The sequence below is a fragment of the Meleagris gallopavo genome, chromosome 28, assembly GCF_000146605.3.
Source record: "Meleagris gallopavo isolate NT-WF06-2002-E0010 breed Aviagen turkey brand Nicholas breeding stock chromosome 28, Turkey_5.1, whole genome shotgun sequence".
Classification (NCBI taxonomy): domain Eukaryota; kingdom Metazoa; phylum Chordata; class Aves; order Galliformes; family Phasianidae; genus Meleagris; species Meleagris gallopavo.
In genome coordinates, this window is record NC_015038.2 from 1,061,007 (window position 1) to 1,072,998 (window position 11,992).

The 11,992-nt window shown below is 56.0% G+C and overlaps 1 protein-coding gene across 5 annotated transcripts; it reads right to left on the minus strand.

Annotated features, from left to right (window-relative positions):
• Positions 1-435: 435 nt before the first annotated feature.
• Positions 436-10,495, minus strand: TEAD3 (TEA domain transcription factor 3). Of its 5 annotated transcripts, none has more exons than XM_010724103.3 (13): positions 10,226-10,495; positions 7,215-7,279; positions 5,814-5,876; positions 5,625-5,687; positions 3,783-3,794; positions 3,294-3,431; positions 3,074-3,117; positions 2,931-2,992; positions 2,388-2,521; positions 2,106-2,279; positions 1,616-1,756; positions 1,260-1,412; positions 436-789 (listed from the first exon to the last, which is right to left on the minus strand). In XM_010724103.3, exons 1-13 carry the CDS (start codon positions 10,359-10,361, stop codon positions 676-678), a joined length of 1,299 nt encoding a protein of 432 aa, XP_010722405.1. In that variant the 5' UTR covers positions 10,362-10,495; the 3' UTR covers positions 436-675. The 5 variants fall into 5 exon arrangements, with proteins under 5 accessions (XP_010722405.1, XP_031412812.1, XP_019478745.1 ...); XM_031556952.1 differs by lacking the exon at positions 10,226-10,495 and adding an exon at positions 9,746-9,815; XM_019623200.2 differs by lacking the exon at positions 5,625-5,687.
• Between the last annotated feature and the right edge of the window lie 1,497 nt (positions 10,496-11,992).

Here is an 11,992-nt window from a genome sequence, read left to right on the forward strand (position 1 = left end):
AAAAAAAAAGAGCCATTAAACAATGCTTTGCATCATTGATGCCCTCCCGCTCCCAATACAGCCAGGACAGGATGAGGAACACCCATCCTCATCAAGGCACAATGCAACTTTCTCCTGTTCATTTCTCCTGCTTAGGGCCACCACCCCTGCCCTGCTCCTACCTGATCCCACCTCTGCCCTGGGCTCACAGGGATGTCTCCATGTCCTCACCACCACCCCCAGTGCCGGGTTACACCACTGTTCCAGGGATATCACCATGGACCCAGTGACACCATACGGGGACCTGGACAGGGAGGCAAAAGCAGCACCATCCACCGCTCCAACATCCTGCACGGTCCTGGCTCATCGGCACCACTGCATTCCCCATCCAGCGCTGGACACGGGCTCCTCTCCTTCCTCCCTACATTTCCGTTCTCATTCTCATTCTTCCTCTTCTTCTTCTTCTTTTTTTTTAATATATATATTTATTTAAAAACTGTTCCTAAAGTAGAAAACATCTGCAATCGCAAGTCAGTCTTTTTTGGCTATTGCTTTTCTTCTTATTCCTCCTCCTCCTGCTCCTCCTCCTCTCTTCCAATGACTCCCAGTGGGGCTGGGGGGCACAACAGGAGGCACTTCTGCACAACCCTCCCCACGTCCCTGTGTCCCTCAAGCCCCTGCCTATCCCAAGGGCCCCTAGTCCTTCACCAATTTGTAGACATGATGCTGGGCGCCGTGCTCGCTGGTGGACACCTCAAACACGAAGGCGATGCAGAGCAGGGTTTCCTGGGTATCCCTGTTGGTAACAACCTGTGGGGAAGCAGAAGGGCGTCAGTAAGTGTACTGGGGGTGGATGCTGTTATTGAGGGTGTCGTGTGGGCTCAGGCATGGCACTGATTTTGCTATCTGCTATTCGGGGGGTTGTGCAGAATCAGAGACAGCTGCTCTAATCTGCACCACCAAAATTTTGCCCCCCTCTCTGTTTAGGGAGTGAGTGCATGGGCTTGGGCACAGCCACTCCATTTTCACCATCTGAACGTGCTCCCTGCAGCGGGGATGGGTTGGGAATGGAAGCACTCCTGCTTTCAGTGTACCACCCCATGCTTGCTAACCACCATCCAGTAGGCTGCATGCACTCGGGCACAGCTACTTTATTTGCGGCACCACCACTTGGTGTCCATAACTGGGGCAGTTAGCAAGGTCCCATGCAGCATTTGCATAGCCAATACAACATGTCCCACCATTTGATCCATGCACAAAGCTCTGGGAAGGATGAGTACCTGCAGGATGGTGAAATTCTCCAGGACGCTGTTCATCATGTACTTCTCCGGGAGATGTTTGAGTTTGTGGATGAAATTGATCATGTATTCACACATGGGGGAGCGGTGGATGCGGTAGACAAAGCGGCTGTTCTCCAACCGCGCGTACTCTGTCTGCAATGACAGCCAGGCATCAGCGGGAGGATGACACGATAATGGAGAATGCATGTGGCAGCCAACAGGGACACTGTGGGATAACCACAGCCTGTGCCCACACGCCCTACATTCGCTTCTAGGGTTTTATCCATCCCACACTGTCCCAGGACTCGAAGCATAGACACCATTCCCAAATACCCCCAACACCACACAGCACTCACCTCCACCTTCTCCACGACCTGCTTCCCAAAGGAGCACACCTTGGTGGACACTGTGATGGTCATGTTCTCTGCGCTGCTGTACTGACTGCTGACACCATAGAAAGTCCCTGGCCCATCCTGGATTGTGCTGTTCAGATCCGCCTGAAGAGAAAAGAGAGGGACGCTGTCATGAGCCATTGTGTTCTTGGGAAAGAGGACACTAAGATGGGTTGTGCAGAAAAGCTGTGGGTGCCCCATCCTTGGGCATGCCCAAGGCCCTGCATGGGGCCCTGGGCAGCCTGATCTGCTGGGGGGTACCCAGCTCACGGCAGGGGTGCGGCTGGGGGGGTAAGGTCCTTCCAACCCAACCACTCCATGGTTCTATGATCTTCAAGGTCCCTTTCAACCCAACCATTCCATGGTTCTAGGATCTTTAATGACCCTTCCAACGCAACCATTCTATAACTCTATGATCTTTAAGGGCTGGAGGTCAATCCTCCCAGCCTCATACCCAAAACTTGACGAGGAAGAAGGAGTTCTGGGGCCCACGCTCATAGAGCTCCTTGAGGCCACCCTTCTTCTCAGGGAACTTGTCGTAGATCTGGCGGATGTCCACAGCCTCCAGCAGTGGGTCACTATACGAGGGGTTCGTCTGCCCAATGTGCACGAAGAGGTGTTTGCTATACTGTAAGGGCAAGTGGGGTCAAAACAAGGTGAAGGTCAGCTGAAAAAGCTGGGTGACACTGAGGATGAGGGTGGCCAGGTGTCTAGGGGATGGGGAAGGTGATGTTACCGTTTCGGCATCCCGTGGCACCTCCATGAAGGCAGAGTACTCGAGGAGCCGCAGCTTGGCAGAGGCGATGGTGCGGTCCTGCCAGACCGGCACGGCTGAGGCAGCTGGTGGCAGCGGGGCCAAGGGTTCATAACCTGGGGGGGACACGGGGCAGTGTCAACTGTTGTGAGTCCCTGCTGTACCATCAGGATGCTGCTTGCCTCGGTGTGCTCCCCCTGTCCCACCCCAACCTTCCAGGATGGGCATGTTGCTGTGCGGTGGAAAATTTGCACCCTATCCCAAAAGGGAACAGCAGAGACCTGCTCACTGTGAGGTTTGGAGCTGGGTTTAAGCCCAACTTTTCACCTCAGGAGGCTGGGATGGGGACCTTGGATGGGTGACATTGCTATATAGTATAGGGACAAAAAGTATAGGGACAAAAAGCTGTGAGTGTGGCCCAGGGTGGCTGGCAACATTGGGTGGCACCATGGAGGGGACAAAAAGCTGCGTCCCCAGCACAGTTGTGAGATATCAAGTGATACCCCCAGGAAGGACAACACTTACTAGCTAGTGATGGAGGCATGGGTGGCTGGATGGGGTAAGCTGGTTGTGCAAATGGTTTAATGCTGGAAAACAAAAAGTGCCTCGTTAGGTTAACAAGGTTGGGTCCCATGGTGGGGCTGGTTGGCATGGGGGCTTGTACTTACTCCTGAGAGGGTCCAGGCTGCCCTGGGATCGGCCCACTCCAAAACTGGGGAAGAGCAGAGAGAACACAGTCAGCACCCCTTGATCCTCCCAGACCCATCTGCAGCCTCCAGAGTGCCCCTTCCACAACGCAGCCAAGAGGTTGTGACTCCCCCAAGGCCATGCATGGGTTCTTTCCCCCAACCCCAAGCACAGGGACTGTGGGCATAGAGCTGTCCTCACCCTGGGGGCAGCAGAGAAGACAGCCTGAGGAAGAGGAGGGGGAGGGCTGAGCTTGTTCTGTAGGACGCTGGCTGACACAATCTGAGCGGAGGACATGGATGCCATGCTCTGCAGAGCCTTGTCTTTGGAGACTTGGTCCTTAGGGGGGGAAAGAGAGGAAATAGGCATTATGCAGGGCTTCGGGTGGGCTGTTCCTACCTCCCCAGAAGTTTAGCGAAGTGTGGAAGTGTTGTGCAACCAAGAGATCAGGATGGGGGGGGTGGAGGAGGGACATGGTTAATGCAACCAATACCAAAAATGCACAAGGTAATGAACACACTATCACCCTGCAAATGTCCTCCCCCCCCCACCTCCCCTCCCCACACATGCTGTACCACCCCTCCAGGCGCGAGCTGCCACGTCTAGGAGGTGTCCCCACTGCCTCCCTTGGGGGCACAACGGGTTTACCAAAAGGCAATGAGGTAATCACGGCATCAGAGCTCAACTTACCAAGTTCATGGCCTGTCCGCAAAAGAAAGGAAAAGACATGGTTAGAGCCAAGGGGATCTTTGAGTACACCCTCTGCACCTCCCCACTTTGCCACCACAGCCTCGTTTTGGGACTGGCTCCCTGGCCCTCGTGCCATCCTGGTGGTGGGGAGCCCTGCCTTCACTGCTTTGTAATACTCTTCAAATCCTGCTCGCCCCAGTGAGAAGGTGAGAACCAGACTCCTTCAAGTAATCCAGTTTCCCCATTTTTTCTCTCATTTTGAGGGCAGAAGCTGACAGCAGCAGGCACTCCCCATCTGCAGGGGGAAATGTACAAACCGGTTCTTCACTCCCCTCCTCACCCCGCTCAGGGCTCCATGGCCCCATTTATTCCCACCTGGGGCACAGCAGATGTGAGATAAATAGGGCTTGAGGGAATGCTGAGCTCTGTGTGCAAGAACACACTGGCAGCATGAACCCAAAGAATATGACTGCACCTTAAAGAAGTCACCACTTGCTGATGGATGGGAGTTCTGACCCAGCAGGATGAGAGTTTGTCTTAGGGTCCCAGATTTGCCTCCAGGAATGGATGTGAAAAGATGCTCTACATTCACACTGCACTGCTTTGGAGCATTGCTCTTGATCAGTCCTGAAGCATGGCTGAGGCTGGAGTCTGCAGCCCTCCCACTCATCCAGTGTCCTTTTAAAATTACTTTTTGCAAAGCTTTCTGTTGTCATTCATTCTACTCCACCAGCTGTCCCCTCTCCTGGGCTTGGGGTCTAGTGTACAATCCAAATCATTTGGGGTCCCCTCCCAGCAAACAGCTGGGGATGAGGGCGGATGGTCCTTGTGGCACTGGAGTCTGCCAAACCTGCTCAGTGCTTTCAGAGGGCACAGCGTGGTAATTCTGGAAGGAGGCCCCACTGCCAGCCCCAGTGCAGGAGCACTCAGACCCAAATAGTGGCGATGTTTTGGGGACTAAGTGAACCTCACACAGAAGTTCTGGAGACAGAATGCTGTATTCTTGGGGCCAGAAGCTTTCAGAGCCCCCAGATGAGCCTGAATCCAGCTCAGGGGATTGAATCAGGAGCAGCCCAGGCTGTGCAAATGGGATGCCCTCGATGGGCACCAATAGGGACCGCTGGGCGGGGACACCGGGGTGGGTCCAATCCAAGGAGGGCTCAGTCCTTTGGGCATATCAGTGCCTGCTGTGTCCCTCCATTCCTACCCTCCCCACAAATAACACCAGGAACAGTAGAAATGGTTAAGGACAGGTTAGTCGGGCTGCAGTTAGGAGGAAGGAAGGAAAGGAAAGCCAACCACAGCAGCGGGCGATCCAGTTTTTCCTAGCTTGGCTCCATTGGCCCCTGGAACTATGGGTTGTCCTGGGACCATCACTGTGTCCCCACTGGGAACACTGTCCCGCAACATGGTGGGTGCCATCCTTGGGGACACTGCCTGGAGACATCGCTGTTTTAGCCTCTGACAAGAGCAGGGGGAGACAATCCTTGTGACCGTCCCAAGTCTGGGGGAACCGTTTGGGTTTTGCTTTGTTGCCAGTTGCACTAGGATGGGTCTTTTCCCCACTGGGAGATACCCAAAAGAGCAGAGTGTATCACAAGGGGAGGATGTAAACCCAATTCCATGTGGTCCAGGTCGGGGGGCGGAGAGGACACCATGGATACCTCCCCATTTTTGGGAAAGAAGAGGGATCGTGCAGCCCTTGCAGCCACTCCAATCCATCAGTTCCAGGAGCAAAGGGAGGAGGGAAGCAAAAAAAAAGCCATCAAAAGAAGAGGAAGCGGCACACTAGAGAGTGGAGAGTGTTAGTGGTCAGCGGGCAGGAGGGAAGCGGGCGCATACCTTCAGCTTGGACTGAATCTCCCGAGATTTCCGTCGGGCAAGAACCTGCAAGTGGCTAGAGACCTGCAGAGAGAGAGCAGGAGAGGGGAACAGCAGAGCCGTCAACCAGAGGAAAAGAGAGGAAGGAGAGGGGCTGCCCATGCTCAGAGAGACACCGCCGAAGACACCTGGGCACGGGTGCCAACGTACCTTGATGCCAACCTGGTACTCCCGCACCTTCTTCCGAGCTAGAACCTGGATGTGGCTGGACACCTAGCGCCCACCACGCCGTTAGAAAGGAAAACACAGAGCGTGAAGACATGTCCCTGCACTGCCCCAGGGAAAAGCGTATGGGAAAAATGGGGCACGTAGATCCAGAGTGCGCCAGGAGATGTCCGTGATCCTACCGCACTGCAGTTGCTATCAGCTGGAGGGAGGAAAGTTGAGGGGAAGGGAGTGGGGTCCATGGGGAGAAGGCGGTGGCTCAGTGTTTACCATCTGTCGGAGCTTCCCAAAAAGACAGCCCCACACCTGTGAGCGCACACAGCCCTGTTGTGCTTTCAGTAGGGCTGCAATGAGACTGCTGGTCCCAAAGGGGATGCAGCATACCTGGGACTTCTGCTGATACTGCAGCTGGGAAATTCGAGAAGAGGTTTTCTTTTGTGCAGAGCGCTCCAAGTGCAAGATGGGGCTGATCTGCAGATCCTGAGTGCATGTCTCTGCTCCCAGTAGGGCTCACTTTGGGGGGAGCGACTTCAGCACCAGCACCCAACTCTCTCAGACAACAAATGCATGGAGGGGACAACGTGACATACACTGATACCCCCGGAGCATTGCTTTCACTCTGTGCCCTCTCCTTCTATCGATGGAAGGAAATCCAAGTGAGATGATTACAACCAGAGATATCCAGCATGAAGGTGAAACACAAGGCTCAAAGCCAGAAATGAAGAATGCAGTGGCTGTGGCTGGACCACAGTCCTCTCCTCCAGCATCAGTCTCAGAGGAGTTTCCCCACAGCATACAGATACCAGGATCCATTCTATGCAGGGACAGTGGCATGGGGCCGCCCCACTATGGGTCACCCAAACCCCCTCTGTCCCATGTCCCCTTGGGGAAGGTCACCACATCCATGAGGATGCATGGTGGGCAGAGATGAGCCATGTGTATGTTCTAAGTGAGCACAGTGCACAGAGGGCCGCAAGTACTGTGCAAGCAGAAGAGGAAAGCCATGTTTCCCTACCCTGCTGCCACCCCAATGCTGCCACTGCCAGGCTCCGTGTTACTCTGGGGACCATTGCCACACCGCTGTCCCCTGGCTGCAGTGGACGCAGCTGGGACTCAGCCCTCAGGATGCCTTCAAGCGCACTGTATGCCACACAAGGCACACAAACTGATAAGGAGATCTTGGGACATGGGGACAACCTCTGGCTCCAGGTGGAAAGAAAGGGCAATGGCCGGCGATGCACAAGAGCTGCAGCTCCAGTGCTGTTATGGAGAAATGGACCCAGTGAGGAGAAAGTACAGATGCACAGCACATCCAGACCCCTCTGGGCACCCCATCCCCAGTGCCCCGACAAAAGCACCCTCAAAAAAGCAGAGTGCCAGCCTCACCTGCTTCCTTGTCCGTGTCTTCCCTGTCCGCAGCTTGATGTAGCGCGCAATCAATTCGTTGCGACCTGTGGGGATGTGCAGCGTCAGCCCCAGCACAGCAGGGAGAAGGGGACAGCATGGGACGAGGGGACTCTGGTCTGTAACAAGGGAGGAGGCTCTGCCAGGAGATGGCGCTGCCAGGACAGCTATGTGGCCCGAAGGGACATTGGGGTGGCCCACGGGGACCTCGGAGTGGCCAACCCCAGCGAACACACGGGAACATCCGTTTTGTCCCCCACCCCAGCACCACGGAGCACGGACTGGGGGCCAGAGGGTGGTATCCACCGGTACCCTCCACTACAGCAGTGTCTCTCACATAGGTGACGACGGATCCCCTAAAACCACCCTGATGTGGCACTCCTTTAAGCACAACCCCATTCTGTACATGGGTCCTGGGTGCCCCCTGAGCGCTGAGCTTCCCCCAACACACCGAGCTGCCCTTTCCACCAGTATTTCCTAACGTCCTGAGCTTAATTCGAAGCAGAAGTGCTTTTGCACCACATTTTACAGGGCCAGCTGTGGCCAATCTGTGCTCCAACGTCAGAGCAGCTGGGAGCATTCTTCAACCCGGCCCTGTTCCCCCCAACGCCTCACCCCCCGCACACGGGGGCGGCAAGGCACGCCAGATTTATTTTAATGGACCAGATGGTGGTGGTTGGAACTTGTCAAAATGCCCTTGGAGAGGGTTTCAGCTTTAAAATAAATAAATAAATAAAAATAAAATAAAATAAAAAAATCCCCACCACCCTACCCTGGGCAGCTCCAGAGCAACTGGGAGGGGTGGGGGGACACATGAGGACTGACAGTGCCAGGTGCTACGGGGTGGCTGCGGTAGGCAGGGAGTGGTGGCCACGGGGGAATCACCATGGGTCCATTGGAAATGTGGGCACAGAGAAGAGTCCCTGCGTTCAGTCCTGTCCTCTGTTCAGCAGCCATGGGTGCCCTGGTGCAACCCCATGGCAACCCCAAAATGGTGGTGCAGACATCACTCCTTCTTCTGCCTTTTAATTAATGGGCAGCTCCTAATGACCAGGGCTCACTTGCTCTTGGTTGCCAAAACGCTGGCTTGAAAGGAGCTGTGGCACCATGCACCCATCCCTGCCTCATCCTGCCCAGCACTCAAGGGTGCCCCATGCACCCATCCCTCATCCTGTCCAGCACCCCAGGTGCACTGGTGATGTGATGCCACAGGGTGCAGCAATGCCTGTGACCATGGGGTGTTAGGTTTGGGACCTTCAGCATTTTGGCTGCACGCTGCCCGTTCCCATGTCCCATCCCCATGCTCAGCAATGTGGAAGCAAATAGGGGAAATGAAACCTGGCTGCAGTGATGCACCCAACATGATGCCCAGTGCTGGACATCTCCCCACACCTCTGTTCATCCCACATCCTGGCAGCACCACCTGCACCCATTCGGGTGCCCATGGCTGCGTCCTTGTGATTCACTCGGGGCCATGCCATTCCCTTGGTGAGGGCACATCCTCCTCCAAATTACCACATTCCCCAAATTCCTCTCCCCTGACACCACCACGTCAACCAGTTGGACAGCTCAGTTAAAAATAACCCAGTGGGACACGCCGGCGGCCAAAGAGCGGTGCAAGCATGACCAGCCCACCCCATGGCTCCCACCTGCTCCTGGGGCACGTGCACGTCCCACACCCCATTTCCATGGGACACTGGCACCATCCCCTGAGTCAGCACAGTACTAAGCAAAGCCACTCATCCTCCCATTTGGGTGCTCCAAGGGGGGTCTCCAAATCAGTACCACCTGGAGATGTATAGCCCCAGTGTGACCCAATCGCTCTCCCTATGGGTATGTTTCAGACCCTGCCTTCCCCCTTTGCGATGCCCAAAACCATTCATCCTTTGGGTGCTCCATGGGAGTCCCAAAGTATTGCTGTCATGCGGGGATGCTCGGCCCCAGTGTAACCCCATTGCTCTCCAATGGGTTTGTTCTGAACCCCACTTTCCAAAGGCACCTCTGAGGAAAGAGCCCTCTGCAATGCCACCCCCAACCCCTGTATGCAGAGCCCTCTGGGTGTGCGATGGGAGGTGGGGGCCACTGCCTCTTTAAACAGCTGCCAGATGGCTCTGAAAGGCTGGAAAAACCGGTCTGCGCCCGGGTGTGCTGCGCAGGGCCAGACTCCCAGCGGCACTTCAGCTATTCCAGGAGAAATCCAAAAAATGCGCCCGCTCAGGAAGCCCTGTGCTGCCTTTCAGCCACCAGCTCTGACCAGGGTGCCCCAGGGTGGCACTGGAATGGGGATGGGGATGGTATGTACCAGGTGCCCACCGCCCTCCGTGCCCCAGGATGGATGAGCCATTGGATGGTGACAGCGTTGTCACTGGTGGGTTTGGAGGTCACCACCAGGGATAGCGGTGTGGCACCGGTCCCATAAGAAGGAGATCTGAAGTCACCTTTCTGGGGGGTGACATCGTGGGAGGGTGAGAGAAGGGGACAGCCCTGTCTGTGGCATGAATGGGGACACACACCTTTGTCCTCTCCTTGGTGGCACTGTGCACTCCTGCCTTCATCACCCATCCTCATCCTTCCTGCTGCAGGGGAAACAAGGCTGAGCCCAAGCAAAATGCATTTCACAAACGGGACAATGTCACCTGATGCAGAACAGGTGGCTCGGAGTGGGCTGAGGGCCACCATCCTCTTGGAGCACTCCCTGGTTCAGGACACTACAGGGAGTGGTGTGAGACAGGGCCTTGCCCACTCCCTGCCCCACGGCTCCACCAAACCTGTCAGTCCAGCACATTGAGAGCAGAAGGGAGGAGATGGCTGTGACAATACCATGGGGACACAGGTCACTGCCCTCTGGTACCCAAAGCCACACAGCTTGGGAAAGAACTTCTGAAGTTGGGGTGCTCTGGGTTGAACCCCAGATGGGTTCAGGGCTCGAACCAGCCCCATCGCAGTGCACAGTGACACACACAGTGCCCAGCCCATCCTATGTGTGCACTTACCGTACATCTTGCCTTCATCCGAGAGGATGATTTTCCGCCGGCCACAGGGGGGGTAGATTGCCAGAGCCTCCTGGAAGCTCTGCTCGATGTCCGGGCTCCACACTCCCTCGGCATCGTTGTCCAGGCTCTTGTCCATCCCGTCCTGGCCATCTTCCCGCCCCTCCCCGGGGCTGCTGCTGGCGTTCCAGCTGTTGGACGCTATGGTGCTGGCTGCTCTGGGCTCTGAGCCCGAGCCCCCACGGACACGCGGCAACCTGCGAGAACAAAGAGACACCCTGAGACTTTGCCACAAGTGTCACGGCCATGTTGGAGTCGCAGGTGACAGCATGGTCCCAGTACATCCCAATGCTGGCACTGCGCTAGGAGAGCACTCCGGTGCCAAGCATGCACACAGTTCTGCCTTGGGGACATGGCCATGTTTGCCATTAACACCCCAAATCCTGCAGAGCAAAACCACCACACGCCCACCCCAAATATCACTTGGGAATAACCCATGTGCTGCACTACACACAAAGCACTTGGGCATATGGTGCCCATACAGAGCGCTTGAACACACGCTGACACTTAGGGATCTGTGAGCCTCAACCCTGCACCCCCAGTCTAGCATAGCAAAGCCACCAGATGCCCATCCCAAATATCACTTGGGAACTGCCCATGTGCTGCACTACACACAAAGCACTCGGACACATAGTGAACACACAGAGCACACACGGGCACCATGTGTGTCCAAGGGGCACAAGATGACACTTGGGGACCTGAGCCCCCAAAAGGTGGGGAGGGAATTTGACAAACCAGGTGCCTCAAAGATGCTTCCCTGCCCTCCTGCACAGTTTTGCAGAGCAGCATTGGATTCTGTTTGGAGGTGTCTCACTGTGCAGCGCTATGCTTCCCGTTTGGGGTGGGAGCGTGCAAAGGTCTCAGCACGCAGACATCTCCTTTTAAAGGAACTGCAGCAACTCGCTGGCTCGGGCACGCGCCCAGGCTGCTTTGTGTTGTGTTGTGTTTTTTTTTAATTTTTTTTTAAAAAAGAAACTTTCCCCCCTTCCCTCTTTGCCACCACCCTCTCTGTGATGTCAGTCCCTCTGCTCCCCCCCCTTGCCTGCTCCCCGCCATTCCAACGCCCCCCCACCCCCCCAGCACTCCCCCTCTTGCCGAACACTGTGGCCAAATAAGGAGAACTGGATTGCAGGATGGAGCCGGCAGCCAGGGGAGGGATGGCGGCAGCAGGCTGCACCGCTCTGCACCCCACGCTGAGCACAGCCCTGGGGGGCTGCATAGGCTGGGGGGAGGGGCTTTGTGTGTGAGCGACGGGGATGGGAGAGAGAGGGATGATGTAGGGGGCTGGGACATAGGGCTGAGCCCCCCAGCGCCCACCCCATGCAGCTCCCTGGGATCTTGTCAACATGCAAACCCCACAGTGGGTGCAGGGATGGGAGAGGGACCACCAGAATGTGGGGGGCTTGCCTATGGATTGGCACATGGGACTGAGCCCACCCCATACAGCCCAATGGAACCTTGTTCCCATGTAAACTCTATAATGGTGCTGAGGAGACCCCCTGCAAACCCCACAGCACCCAGACCCCACAGCTCTGAAGCACCTGGAGTCTCCCCCAGTAATATGAGATCCTCCCTCTGCAGTGGGATCCCCCTCCTGGGATTCTGGTGCCAGGAGGGGACTGACCTGAGAATTAGGTTGCAGGGGTTTTGCAGGGTGCCACAGCCTGTGACAATGGGGGCTTTGGAGAGCCACAGGGCTAGTGATACCAC

What these genes read in the sequence shown, in the direction of transcription:
- TEAD3 (XM_010724103.3), bottom strand. Translation starts at nt 10,361, where the DNA reads ATGGACAAGAGCCTGGACAACGATGCCGAGGGAGTGTGGAGCCCGGAC. An exon ending in GGATGAAGGCAAGATGTACG is followed by an intron (nt 7,280 to 10,225) that starts GTAAGTGCACAC and finishes ACATCCCCACAG; the next exon opens with GTCGCAACGAATTGATTGCG. An exon ending in TGCCACGGGATGCCGAAACG is followed by an intron (nt 2,280 to 2,387) that starts GTAACATCACCT and finishes TTGCCCTTACAG; the next exon opens with TATAGCAAACACCTCTTCGT.